This window comes from Macrobrachium rosenbergii, chromosome 8 (assembly GCF_040412425.1).
Source record: "Macrobrachium rosenbergii isolate ZJJX-2024 chromosome 8, ASM4041242v1, whole genome shotgun sequence".
NCBI lineage: Eukaryota > Metazoa > Arthropoda > Malacostraca > Decapoda > Palaemonidae > Macrobrachium > Macrobrachium rosenbergii.
In genome coordinates, this window is record NC_089748.1 from 12,653,820 (window position 1) to 12,676,301 (window position 22,482).

Genomic DNA, 22,482 nt, shown 5'->3' on the forward strand with positions numbered 1-22,482 from the left:
AAAAAGGACAGCAAAATGAACGTTGTTGGCATAAAATTTCTATTTTGCTGAATTTTCGAAATAATTATTTTTCGCACTGTCGAGCGCTCCCAGACACATCGGGGCTCATGTGCCCTCAGTGATGTGATAACTATGCAGATATGAAAGGGTTAAGCTCAAGTAGATTTTGACATATCAGATGGTGTAAGGATTTCGTGAATTTTCATATGCCATACCAAGTAAATGAAGATATTATTGTAATACATCTGTAATAAGCTCTTCACAGAGACACAAAGATATGTATGAAATGTTTCATAGACTTTCATCTTGTGCTCTTCTTCCAACAAGTGTAAACTTCAAAAGATAGTGTGCATATTTTGTGTGACACCTACTCCACACTTGATAAATATATTGTTTCACAAAATTCTTCTTGCAAGAAAACTGTAAAAAAGGGATTTTGACACAGGAAAAATCTATTTCTGAGGAAGGTCCCGTGTCACCCGGTGAAATTCCATTACAGCACGAATTTCTAGGTATAACAATGCTAGATATACCAGAGAAAAGAGCTTTCAGGAAAGCTGGGGTTACTACCCCCAGTCGATCGTCTTTAGAAGGCGTCGGTATAATGAAGGGTGAGTGAAATACCACTACCACGGAAATATACTCGAAAGATCTCTCCTTATCAAAACCCAAAAAGAGCGGTGAGCCGTTACAGCTCCCACACTCAACACACCCGCCAGGACGGCGACACCAGCGCCACCTACTTCATTCCATGCTAGCACTAACCCCAGACTTGGCATGTGCAAGAAGGGGAGGAGTACTAGACTAGACAGGGAGGTCACCGGGTGACACGGGACCTTCCTCAGAAATAGATTTTCCTGTGTCAAAATCCCTTTTTCTGAGTTCAGTCCGTGTCAGCCGGTGAAATAGTGATAGAGAATCATGCCAAGACTGCTACTACTGGAAAACAAGGGGGGTAACCTGAAGAAAAGGCAAAATTGTAACGAAAATAATTTTAATTAAGGAATCTCTTCCATGAAGCAAGAATACTTAAAAGTAAGGTAAGTTAATTATAAGGCACACCAATAAACTTAACACCACAAAACACTGGAGGTCCCCGGTCTGATGGGGAGGAAACCTCAAAAATCTTAAAATTACTTAAAAGTAGTGAAACATGAAATGTGCACAGAACAAGAAATACAACCTTAAAACTATATATGTAAACTTAGGCTTAAACATGTAAGAGACAAGAATAATGAAAATAACACACGCAATTATCCGGGGTACGTGGAGCCAACAAAAACTGTCCAGTACCCCGTAAACGAAACAATTATGGCTAATCAGATTACAGTTTTCCATCATAAAATACAAATATATCAATATGAAGAGCTAGGCAGTGAGGCATAAACGACCAGGAAAACAAGCAGAGAAGCAAATGAGGTAGGCGGGCGGGGGGGAAAGGAAAAGATATAATTATTTAATGTGGGGAGATGACACTTCCCACTGCTACAGTAGAATATTTCAGGGCTTCGAGTGATTTTAAATAGTGGCGTTTAAACACTAGAGGTGATTTCCAACCCGTATATTTTGATAATTCTGAAAAGTCCATATTATGAAAATAATTAGTAGAAGTAGCCACTGCTCGAATATCATGAACTTTAGGAACTGAGTCTGGGTTGGCTTGTTTAATGAAATACAGAATCTGTTGTCTTATACCATTAAGGAAAGAGTACCACCTTTCTCCCCTAATAAAAAGAGGACCCGACTTACTCTGTGGAGTTCTTGAGAGATAAGATTTAAGTGTATGGACTGGACATAAAGATTGATCTTGAGGAAGGGGCACCACCTTCCAGGGAGACCACCTGTCCTGTGGGTCTTCGTTTTTAGCTAAAAATCTAGGGTCAGGGGAGAGGAGGACTTCTCCGGATGGGAGGAAGTTAACAAAATTATCACCTCTAGTGAGAGCTGATAGCTCTGAAATTCTAGCACCTGAAGCCAAACTAAGTAAGAATAAGGTTTTCCTTAACAGATCTTGATAAGAGCAATGTAAGTTATCCAATTCTGACGCTAACTTAAGGACGTCATTAAGAAACCAAGTAACCGAATGTGGACGTGATACTGGTCTCAGACGAGCGCATGCTCTGGGGATGGATGAAAAATAAGAATCTGTAAGGTCAATTTTAAAGCCGTAAAGAAATACTTTCTTCAATGCCGACTTGACTGTGGTAATAGTGGCCGGGGCCAGGCCTTTCTCAAACAGTGACCTAAAGAAGGAAACTCCTAAATTTGTCGTCATAATTTTGGCTTCAGATGCTTTCAGGAAGGAGGCTAACTTCTTGACTGCTGAGTCATATTGCCTAATAGTAGAATCTCTTTTATCTGATTCTAAAAACAAAGTGTTGACAGGGTCAATGTTTGCTCCTTTTGAGCTCGAACTTTATAAAATCCATAAAGCTAGGGCATCTTGAATCCTTGAGGAAGCTGACACAGTCTTGGTTTGTACTGTCTGGGTCAGAATGGGCTTGGGAATCCGAAGACTCCATGCAAGCCCAGTTCCTGAAGGAGAGGAACCAGTTGCTCTTCGGCCAATAGGGGGGCTACCAGAGCTGGTTGGCCTTTGAATGTCCTTAGTTTGTGTAAAACTTTCAGCAGCAAATTTATTGGAGGGAACAGATAAATTCTCTCCCAACTGTTCCAATCTACTGTCATTGCGTCTGTGGCGAACGCCTGAGGGTCCAGGTTGGGGGCTACGTAACAGGGGAGCTTGAAGTTGCTCTCTGTTGCGAACAGATCCACTTGGAGTCCCGGAACCTGGTGGCAAATCCACTGGAAAGATTCCGCATCCAGGGACCATTCCGTCTCCAACGGGGTAGTCCTGGACAGGGAATCCGCCACCACGTTCCGGACACCTGCTAGGTGGGTGGCTGACAGGTGCCAACCGTGCTTGTTCGCCAGGGAGAAGATAGCTACCATTACTTGGTTTACTCGACCTGATTTGGAGCCGCCCCTGTTGATGCAATGAACCACCACTGCGCTGTCTAACACCAACCTGATATGAATCTGATTGGGAGGGCGGATTTTCTTCAGCGTCAGAAAGACAGCCATGGCTTCCAGGGTGTTTATATGGAACTGCTGAAACATTGTGGACCACGTTCCTTGTACTTTCTGTTTTGGTGAATATCCCCCCCAGCCGCTTAGAGAAGCGTCTGTGTGGATAACTAGTGCCGGAGGGGGAAACTGAAGTGGTACTGTTTTGGACAGGCCCTTGACTGTGGTCCAAGGCCGCAGCCTTGTCTTTAAGATCCGAGGGATAGAGGAGACCTTGTCCCTGAACTTGGTGTTTGCTCGGCTCCGCCACACCCTGTTTATGTCCTTTAATTTTGCTTTCAAGAGCAGGTCTGTTACTGAAGCAAATTGGAGAGACCCGAGGACCCTTTCCTGGGACCGACGGGATGCTGACTGATTTTTGAGAAATCTCTTGGTGAGAGATGCTATCTCTTTCCTCTTGGAAGGAGGGAGAGATAACGTGTGGGAGGACAGGTCCCACTGAAGCCCCAGCCATTGAAACCGAGACTCCGGAGTCAGGCGGGACTTCTCCCTGTTCAGCTGAAAACCCAATGACTCTAGGAAATTGGTGACTATGGACGTGGCTTCCTGACACTCCGGAACAGTTGGAGCCCAGATTATCCAGTCGTCCAGGTACGCTGCTAGGGAGATTCCTTGGGACCGGAGCTGCTGTACTACCGTATCCGCCAGCTTGGTGAATATCCTGGGTGCAATGTTCAGACCGAAGGGCATGACCCTGAAGGAGTAGGCTTTGTTCCCGAGTCTGAAACCGAGGAACTGAGAGAAGTTCCGCGCAACTGGGACGTGATAATAAGCGTCTGAAAGATCGATAGAGGTGGTGACGGCTCCACGCGGAAGTAGAGTCCGGACCTGAGCTACCGTAAGCATGCGAAACTTGTCGCATTTTATGTAGAGATTTAGACGCGACAGATCCAGGATCACTCTTTGCTGATGGTCTTTTTGGGAACAGTGAATAGCCTGCCTTGAAATTTTAGGTGCCTTGCTTTCTTTATTGCTCGTTTGTCGAGCAGTTCTTTTACATAATCCTGTAGGATTGATGTGGGTGGCTGGTAAAATCTGTTTGGAGGGGGAGGATTCTTGATCCAGCTCCACCCCAGTCCCTTGGACACAATGCTGTGTGCCCAAGGGCTGAAGGTCCATTGGTCCCTGAACCAATACAGGCGACCGCCTACCTGTGTCTTCTCAGTGGGAGGGAGCGGGTTTGTTCCCTCTACCACGTCCTCTCCCCCTTGGGGTGGTGTTAAACTTTCCTCTGTGGGGGGCCTTGCCCCTTCCTCCCCTTGCCACTCTATTGAGGCCGTGAAAAAATCCACGGCCTTCATATGTAGGGTTGTATGCTGGTGAGGACACATAGGAGGGCGCCGCTGGTTGAACCAAAACATACTGTTGGGGTTGGGACTTAGAGGTAGATGGCTGGGCCACTGCCGAGACCGGGACGGCTTGAACCATCGCCTGATGAGGCCTCTTATGTCTCCTGAACCTTTTTCCTCCTTTCGTCTGGGGGCTGGCCGATTCTGGGGTCTTGCGCTTATAAGTGGGAATTCCCCACCGAGCGCGAAGACTCTGGTTGGCCCGTGTAGCTTCGGACATGACGGAAGTAACCTCTTCTTCAGGGAAGAGATTAGGTCCCCAGATTGAACTTTTAATGAGCTTGTTAGGCTCGTGGCGGATTGTAGCGTCAGCAAAAATAAATTTTCTACATTCCGGCGCAACAAACTCAGCATGAAGTCTAACTGGAAGTGCCAGGAAAGACTTAGCCAGGACCTGGAAAAAGTTAAGTCCCGGAGGCAGCAGTAGCCTCAGTAAGACAACCGGGACTCAGGACAGGGCTAACTTAGTCCGGGTCTCAAACTCCATAACTAACATTAATTCCGGCAGCTTGGGAGTTGCTTTCGCTAAACTGCGTGGAAGCATGAAGGTGGCTGCACTACAGTGAAAGTGGGCTGGGCGTCCACCAAACCGTTACTTCCTGGGAATACCAGGGAAGTAGGTCTGTTTCTCTCAATTGAGAAGGATTCCCATGAAGCATGCTCAAGGTGAAGTGGCAGAGCAATTTTGTCCATACACGGTGGAGATCTTCACCTGGGGTGAACATCGTGAAATTGCCTTGAAAGGGTCAATTTGTGTTCTGCCATGCCACTCCGTGAGTCTTGAGAGAGCGACTGGGCTTGGTCTCTGGGGATGATGACAGTTTCCCTAGTGTACCTTGTCTGACGATCAGCGCCGGTGAAAGCCTCACAAGCCAGGATAAAGAGCCAGAGATCGGGAAGAACTCCAACTCCTCAGCCGTCTAGTGCCCAGGCCGTCTGGTAAGTTTGCCATCATGTTGGATGACACGGTCCTCTGGGCTCGCCAGGGTTTCCGACATCCAAGCGGCGGGAGGAGTCCGCGGTGTCGAGGATAGAGGAAGTACTGTGGATTCGAAGCTTTGATTGTGAGCAAACCTTCCGATACATTGTCTTAAGTGGCAAACTTTTGTGAGATCTTCTCAAATCTCGAGTCTAGATCCTTCGTGAACTGTTTGGCACAGTTCAGTGGCCAGGAGCTTGTCGTCAAAAAGAGGCTGGGGAGGAGGAGGCTTGAGTTTTGCGCCCTCACCTCACGCCCTTGCCGGAGGAGCTGAACCTCCCGAAGACTACGGTCCTGGACCTTAGCCTTCGACAGGGGAAGAACAATGCCTTCTTGAAGTCGAGGACTTATAACCCTTAGCCTTCATAAGTCTTCAACAGGGATAGCGGAAGACTCTGTCACTAGGGAAGACTTCACAAACCTGAAAAGATGATATAGATGAAGCAGGGGAGTTAAACAAGGGGCGCCCCAACATCCTCACTTACCTCACCACGCCCACCACTGGTCTGCTCGTATTCATGAGCTCCAGATCGAGGTTTAGTGCGGCAACATCCTCGAGACCTCATTGCCTGTGTCCACTTGGGGTGGCTGGGTGCGCATCCTGGATCTGCTGGATAATAGGGGGTGTGAAGTTCTTCTGGAACTGCTGCGACCACCGTGCGCGGGGTAAAACAGGTCCCTCAACCTGGCGTCGAGGGCGTAGGGCTTCCCCGGCGAACATTCCTGCGAACCCAGCCACCCAGGCGGGAGGATTTCAGGCGAACTTCTTGGAAGTTTCATCGCCTGCAGAAACCTGTAGTTGAACCAGAATGCAAAGACGACGAATATAAACAACATGCGATATGGGAGCATGGACCGGGAAGGAAAAGAAGACTTTCACTTACCGGCTTCGTCTTGGATAGTTTCGCGGAGAAGGCGGCAAAACACCGCAACCATCGAGTGCCAAACAACCGATCGTCTAGCGGACCGCGCTGGCCAGCGTGGGTTCGGCACTGTATTGCCCACCAGGTTGTTGAAGAAGCGGTACACGGCTCCTCTGCGAGCAGTGCGCCGCGAAGATAACAGTACATGAACCTCACACTCTTGGCAAAATAAAACGGCAGAACAGGAACTCAACTAACCCGGAATACTCGGTGTGAGAGAACTATCAAATTAAACTGGGCCAGCCATTTCAAATCATCAAATGAGTTGGAGATTCATGCCGGAGGACTCCGAGAATGAAGAAACGAGAAACCAGGAACCAACCACAAGGACTGCCAGAAAGAGTGGCGGAGCCCCAGGTGTGGACCGAATCACGTATGGTAGAACAAAATGTATGTAACAATAAACAAAATGAGGCGATGATGGTAACCCTCCGGAGACCGGAGGAGTCTGTATGCTGGCGTGACACAGAATGTCTCACACCCATCTCCCCGCCGGGCGAATGGGTAAGGTCAATGTTCACCAACATGCGGCGGGGCAAACCTAAACTCGAACCCGTGGCTTCGATGGGGGAGGCGAGAGGTGAGACAGGATCCGGGCTGCCTTTCGGGCTGCCGAACCACCCACCCCCACCACAGCGAGCTGGGGGCGTCATGGGGAGGGCGAATCCCTCTGCAAGGCCCTGACTCGGGCAGCCATCTAGCGTCACCCCCTTGCAGTGCCATGAGGCTGAAGGGGAGGTGAGTGGGGAGAGGTAGGCTACCGGAAGGAGAGGAGACAAAGGAGAACATGACACACCAGCTCAGCTGCAACCTTCCTTCCCAATGAACTTGGAGGAAGCCTGCTCGAGAATTCACACAGCCCCAAAGCCCAGCATCTCTGAGCGGTAGCCTAATAAAAACCAAACCTGGCATAGGTTGGGAGGGAGAGAGGGTGAAAAAGGAGAGGAGGAAGTAACCAACAGGGGAGAAATTTTGTGCCGAGAGCCAGCAGGGGAGCAGTAGGGATAAGAAGGCGACTAGCCAAGAGAATGCGATCAAGAACTCGATTCCTCCGAAGTGGGAAGAGGACTGAGGGCTCACTCTGACCCTAAAGCGGACTCTACGAGGAACAGCAACAAAGCTCCCTCTTCAGATCTCTTGCACCCAAGGCTAGGGATGGGCCACCTACAACCATCATACAAAACAATAGAATAAAAATGCGATCACCCAGGAAATTGCTTCTACCTAAAGTATTCAAAATATTTTATAAAAAAAAAGGTTCTCAGAGGCAAATACACAACCAAAAAACAAATAAAACTAAAAGCAGTAAACTTAAAATAGACACCATCTTCAAGAATAACATAATAGCCTGTGAGACCGTGAAGAACTCGACCTGGTGGGGGGTTGCAGGATGGAGCAACTCCTTGAGAGGCGATAGGCAAAAAGTAAAACAAACTAAGGTTGGAGAGGAGCCATCGCACGGAACCACCAGGAAAGGAATTCAGGGTTAAAATCTAAATATGTGACTGGGGAAAACTCCGACCGAAATAGCAGAGGTAAGCATAGTCTACTTATGGCTGATAGGGGGCCGTGGGGCATCATAGAAGAATCTCAATATTTATGAAAATGCGAGACCCAAAACAGCCATAATAGATCCAAAAACCCCACAAGAAGATGGTACTTAACTTTAGAGATGGAAAAGATTTGCTCAGTGCGCCATTAGATGAAGAAAAAAATAAACCAAAAATAGGGCGAGCACACAAAAGAATCAGGCATTATCACGATGCTAGAAAATGGAATAAATGGAGTGGCGCTGGTGTGTGCGTCCTGGCGAGGTGTTGATGTGTGGGAGCCCAGCAACGACTCACGCTCTTTTCACGGGGTTTTGATAAGGAGAGATCTTTCAGTATATTTCGTGGTAGTGGTATTTCCTCACCTTCATTATACCAGCGTCTTCCTAAAGGCGATGTCGACTGAAATTGTAACCCCAACTCACAAACTCTTTTCTGGTATATCTAGCATTGTTATACCTAGAAATTAGTGCTGTAATGAATTTCACCGTGACAGGACTGAACTCAGAAAACCCTTGTTCTAAGTAGAGAGTATTGTGTATATACAAAATGTATGTCTAAAAGTAGGAACACCAAAGTAAAAGCAGAGTAATGCTGTCAGACAATGCCAACAACATATTTCACATAGTTTATATCTGATTTTGTTGTCAAGTTAGGTATCATTGTAACTCTATATTCAGATATTTGATATATATTTGTATACACAGTAGACTAACATTTTAATACACTAAGTTTCCATTTAATATTAAAATGAAAATAATTTAATTACAGCATCAGTCATCTTATAGAAAAAAAGTAGTACAGCAAAAACACATCCAAAGATTAGTTTAGAAAAAACCATTCAAGTTTTAGTGCACTTGCAGAAGCACATACACAAAAGATCACATTTTGATAAGAAGAGCAGGCTGTTTATGAGGCAGACAAACACTTAAAGAGTCAGTTACCCCAGAAACAAAGATCCTATGCTTGCAAGCTCAGCAAACAAATATTTGTCTGTTGGTTTCAGCACCCGAGAAGTCTAGTGCACCTTCCAGATTATTCCATCAATTAGAGAAATCTGAAAAATTTAATTTTTGAACCTGAGGTAATACTGAAATATAGTTTTCGTAATAAACCAACAAAATTGTTTTCTTTTCTATTCCATTGAACTCCAATGCTATCCATCTGCCACTTTGAACATTTGAGTAGCAATAAACATGAAAATGCAGGTGGAGTATGAGGCAGCCATTACCATAAAGGCAATATAAACAAAATACCTAAGTATGTCATTTATATATAATACATTTAAATTTAAAAATTATACGATGGTTCAAAGATGTTCCTATTAGGTTATAGTTTAGTAGGCATCAGAGATAACATTCTTCCCTGAGAGATGGCTGGAGCCAAGGAAATATAGATATAAAAGTATTAATTCACACGAAACATAAAAATAGTAGTAATTGTAGAGAGGAAAATGAAGCACAAGACGGCCAATACTTTGCAGAAAGAACATATGCTGCAAATGAGTTAACCCAGGCTGTTGTGGAGCCTCACTCTTGTCCAGATATGTTGCCTTCTCAGGACCACTAAGTGTTTCTGCTTTTCTTCCCCAGGTGTTGTGCAGTTCATGATTGTCGTTATCATTGCATTTTTATCTCATTTCTGTCATTTTTCTAGTTTAACCCTCACAGTCTGGGCTAAGTATATATTAAGCACACCCCTAGGCTGGGCTAAATTTAAGGATGGCCAATTTAAAAAAAATAAATATCAATGGAAAGAGGAAGGTATGCATATGCACGTGGTATAAGAAAAAATTTTTAAAAAATTTTCTATCTTCAAGGAAAGTTGAAAGTGAATAACAACCTTGTATGACGTCTTTTAAAAGACAATCTAAAAATGACTATTTTACCAACTTATAAGTGTTTTCCAATATTTATTTTATTTGTAAAATAATGACAGCTCACACAATCTCATAATAAATAAGAACTAAAATCAGTAACAAATTCTGAGTGCAGTATATTTATTGTAAAATATTTACGAGACGTCCTTGGTTTGGGAGTGACAGTACATTCTCCCATGACATCTCAAGTCAAACTGACATCCCTCTCTCCTCTACTGAGCTACTAGACTGACCATGTAAGAGTTGCCAGAAGTCATTTATGGCCCATGGAAGTGATCTGATGGCACACCACAAATTCATCCCAACTGTAAGGCGAAATCTTGAACACATATGTGTATCACAGACTGCATCACAAAGCTGTATGTAAACATGTTTGTGTGTTACACCTGCCTAAGGGGTTAATACCTGGATTTCATGAGCTATGCTTTGTTACCTTCAGCTGGCAGCTGTCTAGTTTAGTGTTAATGTGGATACCCTTGTATGACAATTTCTGTCTAGTAGTCCACCTTAACTGCTCACGGTGAATTACTCCTGCACATGTGAATCTTTTATCCTGTGTATCTTAATCTGTTGCATCTTGTTCCTCTGAACTCAGCTGTTGTCATGACTCTTGATCCAACACTTATTGTAAATAAGTGGGCAAAGAAAGTTTAGCTAAAATTGCATAAAAACTGGCAAGAAAAATTGGAGTAATAAATCTCTCTCTTAGTGGTAGGCAAGGCAAATTTAATATTTAATCAAGCAAGGTTTTAATACAAAATAATTAAAGAGAGTCAATGAATACCAAAAAGAAATAGCGCACCTCACATGGACACATGAGGAAAACGCAAAGCAAAAGTATCAGAAAAAATCGCAAAGCTGGGAAAGAAACACATTGTAGGCTTTGGTTGTACTGCAAACATCCGGTGCCTTGGAGGTAATTAAGAAAACTGAGAAATAATGTGGGCAGATGGTTGATTAAGGGCAGGACATCTGCAGCAGGAGCTTTCCTCTGGAAACTTTCTGGCAACTCTTCAAATGAGAAAAATTGGCTCCATTTTACACAAAATAAGGCTAAATATGATTAATGGCTTTTTGTGTAACAAACTTGACATGAACAAAAGAAATGTGAAGGTAATAATAGTGATAGCATATGATATTTTATTTAAGACTGAAACTGACATAAACTAAAGGTTGCTATGTTTACTTACAGTATACAGTGCGTTGAATCATGGAAATGTATATCAGGTACTAGACACCCAGAATTTTAACCTATTCATGCATGACATACCAACACCACCTAACTGCTTATGCCATCTCTCATATGCAGATAGATCTAGCCCAATCCCATATCAATACATGCAGACAAAAACATTATGCTCACACAAATGCTGAACTTACATAACACAACTTGAAAACTGGCTCACACCAAACAGATTACAGGTAGCACCAACAAAATCTGACACTCTCTGAGTCACAACAAAGAACATCAGTACAGACCTACAGCAATGCTGAACAATAACACAATTCCACACACACACAAAACAAAAAAATCCTAGGAGTCACATACAACACTTCAATGTGTTTGCTCCATGTCTATTAACATCATCGAGGCTCAGACCCTAGACTAAATGCACTAAGATCACTAACAGGCACAACATTTGAACAAAAAAACGCTCATCACAGTATACCAAACAATACATCCATCCGCCAATAAACTATGCCAGCCCAGCCTGTACACCTGCTATATCCAACACACAACTAAACAAACTACAAATAATACAACACAGCTCTTAGAATCATCCTTGGCAGTACACAATCCACCAATAGAACACTTGCATGAAACCAAGATTCTCACCATCAGGCAACACTTAGACATAGAGGCACACAGTTCTTGGCATCGGTCATAAACTTACGACAGTCCGTACTATTACCTTCACGACCACCACTCAACACACAGGCAAATGGCAGATACACCACACAGACACTATACAAATATCTTGAATTCTATACCACCACCACAAACATCACACAAAACAAAAAGCATCATATACCTCACCAGACAAACACTTAATAACCTTCCCAGCTGTAAAATACTCGCACCCCACCCAACATAAGCAGCACTGAAACACAGCTCTGGATTGGAGAAATGCACCTGACTTTCGACACATTGTGGTCATCATAATCCACTAAGCACCTACAAACTGCATAGACAACACCCTAGCAGACCTTATGTCACTCTGCAAAGTTGGTCTCACACAGTGCATCTCTCTTGGTAGATTGCCTAACTTGGCAGCCCTTCAGACAACAACACACAACATCCACACTGCTACACAGTTATGGTCAGATCCAGTAGCGTGGTGTCATTCTTCTGCAGCGGTGCAGGCACCACAAACAACAGAGTCAGGGAACCACAACAACAACAACAGCACCTTGAATAGGGCTTAACATCAGGTTTGGCTGAGACTTTGATGTGTAACCTGTAGTTTGTATCAGAGATTCTCTTTGTCCATTACACAATTATTGCCTGTGACTATTAACATATAAACACCGGCTGGGCGTATCATCGTCGAATAAAATTGTCTGTTGGGTGCAGTGGACGTTACCGTCGTCGACTAAAAGAATTTCAACCTTTGGTCGACTTTGACTCGGCAGGAAAGTAGTTCAACCTGAGTAAGCTAAAACTCTTACATTCTAATATTCAATCATTACCTTCATTTTGCAACAAATTGGAAGTCTCTAGCACATTTCGATTTATGGTGAATTTTGAAGAAACTTTCATGCGATCCATGTGGTAACTCGGCGAAGAATTTCAGAAATTCTTTACGTCATTTTGTAAGTAATTTGCACTGTTTTATATTGGTGTTACATAAGTTTATATGAAAATGTGTGCAATTTCATGTAAATACAATAAATGCAACCATGGTTGTAGCTTTTTCAGTTTTGAAATATTTTCATAGCAATCGATAACTGCCAAAATTTCAACTCAATTCAATTTTGACTCGACTGAAATGGTAAAACAACGCAATTGTAAGCTAAAACTCTTACATTTTAGTAATATTCAAACATTTACCTTCATTTTGCAACAAATTGGAAGTCTCTAGCACAATATTTCGATTTATGGTGAATTTTTGAAGAAAACTTTTTCCTTACGTCCGCGCCAGAAATTCTTTCATCACGTTGTCGTAATGTTATATTAGTCGTTACATAAAGTTTTATATATGAAATGTGCAATTTCGCCTTAGAATACAAGAAAATAACTCATGGTTGTAGCTTTTATCAGTTTTGAAATATTTTCATATAAATCACGATAAATAGAAAAAATTCGACCTTTGGTCAACTTTGACTTGACCGAAATGGTCGAAAATTGCATTTGTAAGCTAAAACACTTACAGTCTAGTAATATTCAATCAATTAGCTTAATTTTTCAACTAAACAGGAAGTCTCTAGCACAATATTTTTGATTTATGGTGAATTTCTGAAAAAAACTTTCATACGTTTGCGTGTGATAACTTCGACCCGAACATCTCAGAAATTCTTTAAATCACGTTATGCCAATGTTTGCATCGTTTTACATTAGTCGTTACATAACCCTTTTATATATGAAAATGTGCACAATTTCATGTAGAATACACAGCAGAAAATAACTCATGGTTGTAGCTTTTGCTCCAGTTTGAAATATTTTCACAAATCTGCGATAACTGCCAAACTTCAACCTTGATCAACAACTACGACCGAAATGGTTGAAACGCAATTATAAGCTAAAACTCTTACATTCTAGTAATATTCAATCATTACCTTCATTTTGCAATAAATTGGAAGTCTCTAGCACAATATTTCGATTTATGGTGAATTTTTGAAAAAAACATTTTCCTTACGTCTGCGCGGTAACTCGGCCGAACATCTCAGAAATTCTTTCGTCATGTTGTCATAATGTTTGCACCGTTTTATATTAGTCGATACATAAACTTTTATATATGAAAATGTGCGCAATTTCATATAGAATACAGCAGAAAATAACTCATGGTTGTAGCTTTTATCAGTTTTGAAATATTTTCATATAAATCACGATAAATAGAAAAAATTCGACCTTTGGTCAACTTTAACTCGACCGAAATGGTCGAAAACTGCAATTGTAAGCTAAAACATTTACAGTCTAGTAATATTCAATCAGTGCTTCATTTTTCAACAAACGAAGTCTCTAGCACAATATTTCGATTTATGGTGAATTTTCCAAAAAAATTTTTAAATCGTAGCGTTACGAATTCATGCATCATTTTGTATGATATTTTCACTATGTTGCTTTGATCGTTTTACAATTTGTTATATACCAAAATCATCGCAATTTAGTGTACAATACAAAGAAAAAAAATAACCCGTTAACTCTAACCGTTTTGCTTACAGCGCGATTTGTATAAAATTATGTATGAAATTTGTTTCTTATCATATATTTCCAATATTTATATATGATAACGATATTTTTTTCATTTCTGATGGTTGCATACTAAAGCACAAGCAATGACAAAAAAAGAGGCAAAAATGAACTCTTAATCTTGAAAACTAAGCGTGCTGTGATTTTTTGAAAAACTTTTTCGGCAGTATTAACTCCCGAGCAGCTGCCGTATCGGGAGACGTTTTGTAAATAGAGGCCCGGCATTAGAGGGTTAACATTTGTTTATAATTTTTTACATTTTGATTCTTAAAAATTATCACGGTGCATTTTGCCTCTTATAAAATTATTTTGTATGCTGTACTTAATGTTATTGTATTCCAAAATTAAATGCTCTATGTTAAGTTGAATTTTTCTTACTACAGGGTTGTGTCCAAAATGAGCATTATGATGACTGGTCTCCAACACTAACTTGGCTACGTCAGTTTGTTCAGCAGCTATTTGCCACTCCAGTGTGACCATCCTTGAGCAAAGGTTTTATTGGCATAGAAGCAACCAATTCATCATCTCAGGGGAACTTTTGGGGTTCTCAATATATCCCTTAATGGTAACGCCTAGTTAAGTTTGTTTTATAAACCTGTCTGATAGAAAGTTGTGATGAAGTAACTCATGTTTTGATATTTCTATATAGTAGTTTTAGGATCTACTAAAGATATACAAGGTAAAAGCCAGATTTACATTGGTCTTTTTCAGCAAAAATCTGCTTCTGAAACTCAGAACCTTGTTATTAAGCCTTTGTTTATATAGATTTTTATTTACATCATAATTATTTCTTTATTTTAAAACTCAATTACATGTTAGTATGAACTCTAACTAGAGCTTATCAGGCATGTCTAGTCAGTGTTGGGGTTTTGGGGATGAAATATTTATAAAATTTATTATAATGATTTTTGTAAATAATTCAATCAAATGTCAATTGCATTTTTGAAAATTCAGTGTATTAGATAAACTCGAAACAGATTCAGACTTACTATATTGACATTGCAAGCAAAATGAAGAAATACAGTACTGTAGATGTTTAACAAGAAAATAAAGACATTATACTATTCTTGTTTGCTTCAAAGTATATAATATCAAGGTTAATCAGCCAGCAATGACTGATTAAGAAAGGGAAGTATCCTGGAAGGGGACAAAGTGGAAAAATACCTTACCTGCTAAATGAATGTGGCCCACACCACTGACTAGAAACATTTCTTTAAATAGACATCATAATGTGAGGTTTAACTCACTGCCAGGTCCTGATTCAAGGTCTATATCTTTATCTCATTACTGATTGCTTTTCTCCAACTTGTTTTTGTATTAACATTTTATTCATTCTTATACTCGTTTTTAATTTATGTCTATACAGGCAGTCCTCGCTTATTGGTGGCATCGGTTAGACATTTCGTTCACAACATTTGGCTAACGGCGTCGTTAACGAATTTTTAGCGATGAGTAGCGATTTTGGCGTCAGTAAGTGGTTTATCGGCGTCGGTAATCAGTTTATTGGCTTCAGTATGCGGTTTATCGGCTCCAGCAAGCGGTTAACGGTGCCGTTAAGCAATTTATTGGTGCTTACGACGTCTTAAATGCCTTTTATTACAATAATTATTGTGATGTTTTGGTTTTCGTCGATTTTTGGTTATCGGCGCTCACCTGGAACAGAACCCTTGCCGTTAACGAGAGACTACCTGTACATTTCTAATTTTACGGTTTCATGTTTTGCATGTCAGTTTTCACCTTTACAGTAATTGTAGAATTTGGTTTTGTTGTTTTAGGTATGTATTTTGTTATTTTCAGTATACTGTATATACATATATATACTGTATTAATTAATGAATTGTAATTATTCTTCTTTCTGTTTTCCTTGTGCTCTTTTTTCAGTGGTCTCGTTGAACTTATATATAATGTTACCAAGTTATGTTCATATATATAAAGTAACTGGTTCGTAAGTAATATTTTAAAGTTTTATTAACCCTTAAACGCCGAGCCTCTATTTACAAAAACGTCTCCGTATGCTGGCGGCGTTCGGGAGTTAAGCGCCAGCGGAAAAAAGTTTTTCAAAAATCTATGCGCTTAGTTTTAGATTAATAGTTCATTTTGGCTCCTTTTTTGTCATTGCCTGAAGTTTAGTACACAGCATCAGAAATGAAAAAAATATCATTATCATATATAAATATTGAAATATATGACGAAAGCAAAAATTTTCATATATTTTATACAAATCGCTGTGAGCCATGATTTAAAGCTAACGGATTATTTGTTTTCTTTGCATTGTACACTAAATTGCGATGATTTCAGTATATAACAAATTGTAAAACGATCAAAAGCAACACAGAAAATATTATCACAATATGATGCATGAATCACGTACTTAGCGGACCATTAAAAAATGTTTTTGAAATTCTACAAATTGAAATATTGTGCTAGAGACTGTTGTTGAAAAATGACTAATTGGTTGATATTACTAGACTGTTAGTGTTTTGGCACTTACAATTGCAGTTTTCGACCATTTATGTGGACTCAAGGAAAAGTTTTTCAAAAATTCATCATAAATCGAAATATTGTGCTAGGGAACTTCCAATTTATTGCAAAATGATTAAATGATTGAATATTACTAGAATGTAAGTGTTTTAGATTACAATTGCGTTTTTACCATTTTGATTGATCAGAAATTAACGAGGTTGAAATTTTAGCAGTTATCATTGATTTATATGAAAATATTTCCAAACTGATAATAGCTACAACCATAGGTTGTATTTTGTTGTATTTACATGAAATTGTGCATTTTCATATATAAAACTTTATTAACCAGGATAATATAAGCAGTGCAAAAATTAAACAAAATGACGAAAAGAATTTCTGAAATTTTACGGCCGAGTTACAGCGCGGACTAGGAAAAATTTTTAAAATTCATATAAATCGAAATATTGTGCTAGAGACTTCCAATTTGTTGCAAAATGAAGGTAAATGATTGAATATTACTAGAATGTAAGAGTTTTACCTTACAATTGCGTTTTTCGACTATTTCGGTTGAGTCAAAGTTGACCGAAGGTTGAAATTTTTTGTAGTCGACATACGGTACGTCCACTTGGCACCCAACAGACAATTTTAGTCGACGTATGATACGTCCAGTAGGCGTTTAAGGGTTAAGATAGAGTTACTGAATTAAGAAGTTAAAATTTTAATATTTTTTACCTTTTTCAGTGTTTGAAAAGCATTACCTCGATAGAAGTTTCGATAGGACGGGTCAAGTATCAGTTGTTATTACACCTGGTGTGGGTGTCTTTGAAGTAGATCGAGAGCTTACTAACATCACAAAACAAAGAATAATAGACAATGGTGTGGGATCAGATTTAGTTTGTGTTGGAGAGCAGCCTCTCCATGCTGTTCCATTATTGAAGGTAAGTGACTTCACTTGAGAAAGTGACATACTGTACTGATTCACATATCTGATTTTTTTCTACAATTTTGTCAGTATTAACCACTAGAAAAAAAAAATTATGAAGTACCAGATATGAAATGGTGAAAAAAACAATTTATAAGAGAGAAGTAATATTTATACAAACAAGCATCAGGGCTATCTTCACCAAACAACAGCAAAGAATGAATGTGCAAAGGAAATCACCTTTGAACTATTTTAAGAAAAACCAGTATCCAGAAAGATAAAAACTACCTGGTACAGAGTAATCACTAATTTCCACATGTTTATTGGCAAAAGAGAGGAAAAAATGTAGATGAATAGATAAAATTAGTGATTAAAACCTTGGGGCAGTCCCTAGGTTCATGAAATATCAAGATCTTGTGTAATCAGTTGGTATACAGCTTTTAGACCTGAAAAAGTAAGTTAGTTATTACTGGAGACCCAGGTTCCCACAGACTCATATGCAGGACTTCCCTTCAATCTTCTTTTGTGTGTTAAACAAGACTATAGTATGGAATGCTTGAAGACAACTTTTATGTAAAAGGTTTTTTGTGAAACAAACTGCAGTGTTTTAAAAGTTGCAATGAAATAATAGCGTACTCCATTTTACTAAGCTATGAGAGCTTTCAGTACATCGTATCAGATTTTCTTACTTCTGGTCATATGTAACTAAAACTTGTCATAATGAATAGTTTGCAGACTTCCAGGAATGATGTATTCATGTATCCAATAGCAATTTGGTAAAACTTGTAAATATAGTGGCCACATCAAGACCTTGAATTAGAGTTTTAGGAATGATAAAACAAGTAAGAAATGCACCAAAGTTTCTTCAGCACAATCAAGTTTTCTGTACAGTGCATAATGCTATATGAAACTCTCAGCCACAGCCCAGTGGTGGCCTGTGTTGTTAGCACCTATAACAGTGCCAGATGCGCAATCATGGCTAACTTTGTCCTTAAAAAAATTAAAACTACTGAGGCTAGTGAGCTGCAATTTGGTATGTTTGATAAGTGGAGGGGTTGATGATCCTTCGACAATTTGCAGCCCTCTAATATAGTAGTTTTTTAAGATCTGAGGGCGGACAGAAAAAAGTGCACATGGACAGACAAAGCCATCTCAATAGATTTCTTTTACAGAAAACTAAAACTGGGCCAAGAAAAATAGAAGCCAGTACAGCAGTATTATTCCCTATTATTTTGTGCATACCCAGATCACCATATAATATAGATCTTCATCTATACCATTTATCACTGGTTTTCTGGGCTTCCAGCTGGTCTTTATCCTGATGCTTTTATGTCTAAAATATTTTCCTGAAAAACTGGTCATCACCCATTCATATCACTTGCCCAAACAGCCTCAATGTTGAAAGATCTTAGTTCATATATCAGCTTTTGAATACCACATGCATTCCACCCAGTAATCTGCAGTTACACTTGTTTAACATATATATAATTTTTAAAGTGGCCATGTCTCTATACCACAGAATGATTTAGATGTGTCTCTGCTTCATTTATGCTGCTGCCATTCTTTTTCTTACTGTCCTCTCATTACCTGATGCACAGTACACTATTTCCCCAAGGTAACAGATGTTTTATATGATACAGTGCTCCTCCCTTTCCCATTTGCTCGTCTTATACATGCCACAGTATCAGAAATAACTTGCAGTTTTTATATTTTGCAATTCTGAGCTTCCCATGTGACACCATCGGCTGCTTTCAGTGTATAGTAATGATTTTAACAATGCACCTCTCTGCAGCCTGTACATGGATACTCTTCTATAGGGTGATCCTGCATGCAGTGGGCCTTTCTTGTTGCAATATACAGTAGGTGGTGCTAAAGCCTCCTTCCCAAGCCCTAGCTGTATTGTTGTCTGTTTGTTACTTCATCTGTTGCCTTGGGTCTCACAACAGCAGTAGTCTATCACTGCGCTGATCCTTGATGAACACCACCATTTATCTCAAAATTTTTCTGATATACCTGCCATTATCTTCATTTATATTTTGTGTTACATAAGATTAACATCCTGGCTTTGTTATAAGTTAACATCACTGCTTGATGGAGTCTTTCTTGTATTCTCCTGGTTTTTTCTTAATGAATGTTTATCTCTCATTTCATGTCTTGGTATTCTACATGCCTTCTCCAGTATTCACAGATATGATATAATTTCTTATCTTTTCATGTTAATGTCTCCATTTTTATCGTTTAAGTACTTAGCTCTTTGTATCTCTTTTTCATCTACTTTTCACACTTTCCACTTCGATGTTCTGACCATTTTTTCACTGGTTTATTGAGATTTTGAATTGGTTCATCCCAAAATATCTTCTCTGCCCTTGTCACCTACCATATAGCCTCCTTCCTCATCTTCCTTACCCCTATAACCTTGGATCAAAATGCAGGCTAATTGACAGTGACATTAGTCAGTTTGTGTTACTAGGGTAAAAGTAACTGCAGTAGATCATTATTAGTTTAACCAAAGATTTGAAATTAATGTATTTGATAGGTTGTGGGTGCTTTCCTATGTTTTGAACTGTGAATATAGTAATATACTAATTCCAAGGTATTTATATCATAGCCTCTTTATAATTATGGTTTTAGTATGGAGAGTTCATGCTGATTTTTATTGCTGTATGTTGTATTCTATGGAATACTGTAAATTGCTTTTACTAGTATTTCCATTGCAGTTTCATAATAAGAGAGAACGTGCACAGATGACACAGTGTACATACATATGGATCAATCTTAGCTTTTACTCTTCAAACAAAAAAAAGTTGAGTATGGTACATTTGTTCCAAGAATAAAGTTGCCACCTGAACGACCTAAGACTGTAAAGAAGGAAAAGTTAGATATATTTCTGGATAAACCACATTATGAAACCCAAACGAGAAACAGCTTTACTAACTCCATCTTTGATTATGAAACATGATGCCCAAGTTTTCAAACTGCCTACTAATCAGAGCAATAAGTAAGTAACATTGTTTATGTTTATTTGTGAGTCAGTGTACACACCCCTTTTTGGCAAATTTTAACCTAGATGCAATATGCATGCAAACATTCTAAAGTTGTGTCATTCAGTAAGTTAACATTATAGAATGCTCTGCTCTTCTTTCAGAACATACAGGAGTTTGCAACGAACCACCAATAGAAAGAAAACCAATAGTGTTCGTCTTCTGTCAACCTTTAACAAGGGTAGTCTTCAGCGTAAGATGTCTGACCCAGATATTTATCACAATGTAGAACAAGTAGTATTTACTATGGATTTGAGCTCTTTAAGCTTTTTATCTGTGATGAATCATGTGCAGGTGTTTTGATCATCCTTAAGCAGTGGAAGAAATGATTGAAGTTTGCTGGAATTTCATGTTTGTTTATCACGAACTCTTTACTATACTTGAACTTTTTAATGTGCGTGTGTGTGTGCAGGCAATCCTGCAGGCACTCACAGGAGAGTAATCTCTCCAATTCTACCTGGGTATGTATCCTGGTTCCACAACATCTTTGATGGCAGTCTGTTGTATACACAGTGTGCAATCTTGCTCCCAGAAAATTTGACGTATTACACTGCTTTTCATTAATCAGTAAATTAGAATTGTGATGAAAATTGTGAGCTTTTCCTTCAGCCAGCAATGCTGAACTGTTGTGTAGATACATGGTGTGTGTGCATGATTATTACTATTATTATTCAGAAGATGAACGCCATATCATATGGAACAAGACCCGACCGGTTCAGTAACTTGAAATTCAAGCTTCAAAGAATATGCTGATCATTCGAAAGCCGTAACAGGAGGTAAAGGGAAATACAAGAATAGAAGATTAGTTATTTAGAACAGATAAATAATAATTTAATAGATAAATAAATATTTAAGTAAAGAGATATTAAAATACCAGTGAGGTATGTAGGGTAGTGTTGCATTGCATGTTTGCTTGAACTTCTGAAATTCCAGTTGCACAACATCCTCTGGAAGGTTGTTCCACAGTCCAGTAGTGTGAGGAATAAAGGACCTCTGGAACTGTGAAGTTTAACAGTGAGGCATATTTACTGCATATTGGTGCTGCTGTTCACCGAATCTGGTTGCTCTCGGCAGGAAAAGGGAATCAGTTCAATTGTGAATGTGAAAGATCTCTGTTAAAATACAACTTATGACACAGTGACAAACAAGAGTCCATCCGTCAATGATCCAAGTCATAACTGCTCATATTAGGAAACAGAAACCTACCACCATAAACCAAGCTATCTGAAGATAAATCTCTGGCAGAAGCAGACATCATACCACCTAAGCTTCAGTAAAAATGAAAACTATTGATTGGATCTTTTTATAGATTTTCATAGCATCCTCCCTTCCAGGCGGGTGGGGACTTTGCTGAATGAGTCTGAAGCTTAACTATTAGTGTAACACTGACTCCCAATCTTTCCTTATGAAAACATCTAATGAAAGTTTCAGCAAGTGCCACCACGAAAGTTAGTATTAGCCCAATAATTACAAAGGCCTCATATGCCTATGGTATAATCATAAATCAATGCAACCTGTTTCAGGTCGTGTTCCCTTTACTAGAATACTGACCTGCATTATGGATATCTACTTCTGCCAGAGATTTATGTCTTTTAGATAGAGTAGTTCATGATGGTAGGTTTCTGTTTCTTAATATTAGCAGTTATAACTTGGACCATCGATAGATGGTCTCTTGTTGTCACCTATAAGTTTTATTTTGCTAGATCTCACTATTCACAATGGATCTGATCCTTTTTGTACTAGAGGCTATTAGATATGCTTCTACAACAACACCTGGTATCCAGTAAATATGTCTTGTCGAAATTCTCCAGAGTTCCAGAGGGCCTTTATTCCTCACATCGCTGGACTGTGGAACGATCTCCCTGAAGGTGTTGTGCA

The 22,482-nt window shown here is 39.7% G+C and overlaps 1 protein-coding gene across 1 annotated transcript in view; it reads left to right on the forward strand.

Moving 5' to 3' along the window:
* Iml1 (GATOR complex protein Iml1) overlaps window positions 1-22,482 on the forward strand; it is a 596,567-nt gene that overhangs the window by 71,429 nt on the left and 502,656 nt on the right. The window contains 7 exon segments of the mRNA XM_067107292.1: window positions 14,562-14,716; window positions 14,718-14,743; window positions 17,383-17,579; window positions 20,281-20,358; window positions 20,361-20,515; window positions 20,517-20,561; window positions 20,709-20,838. Of these exon segments, the coding sequence (XP_066963393.1) occupies window positions 14,562-14,716; window positions 14,718-14,743; window positions 17,383-17,579; window positions 20,281-20,358; window positions 20,361-20,515; window positions 20,517-20,561; window positions 20,709-20,838 (786 nt within the window).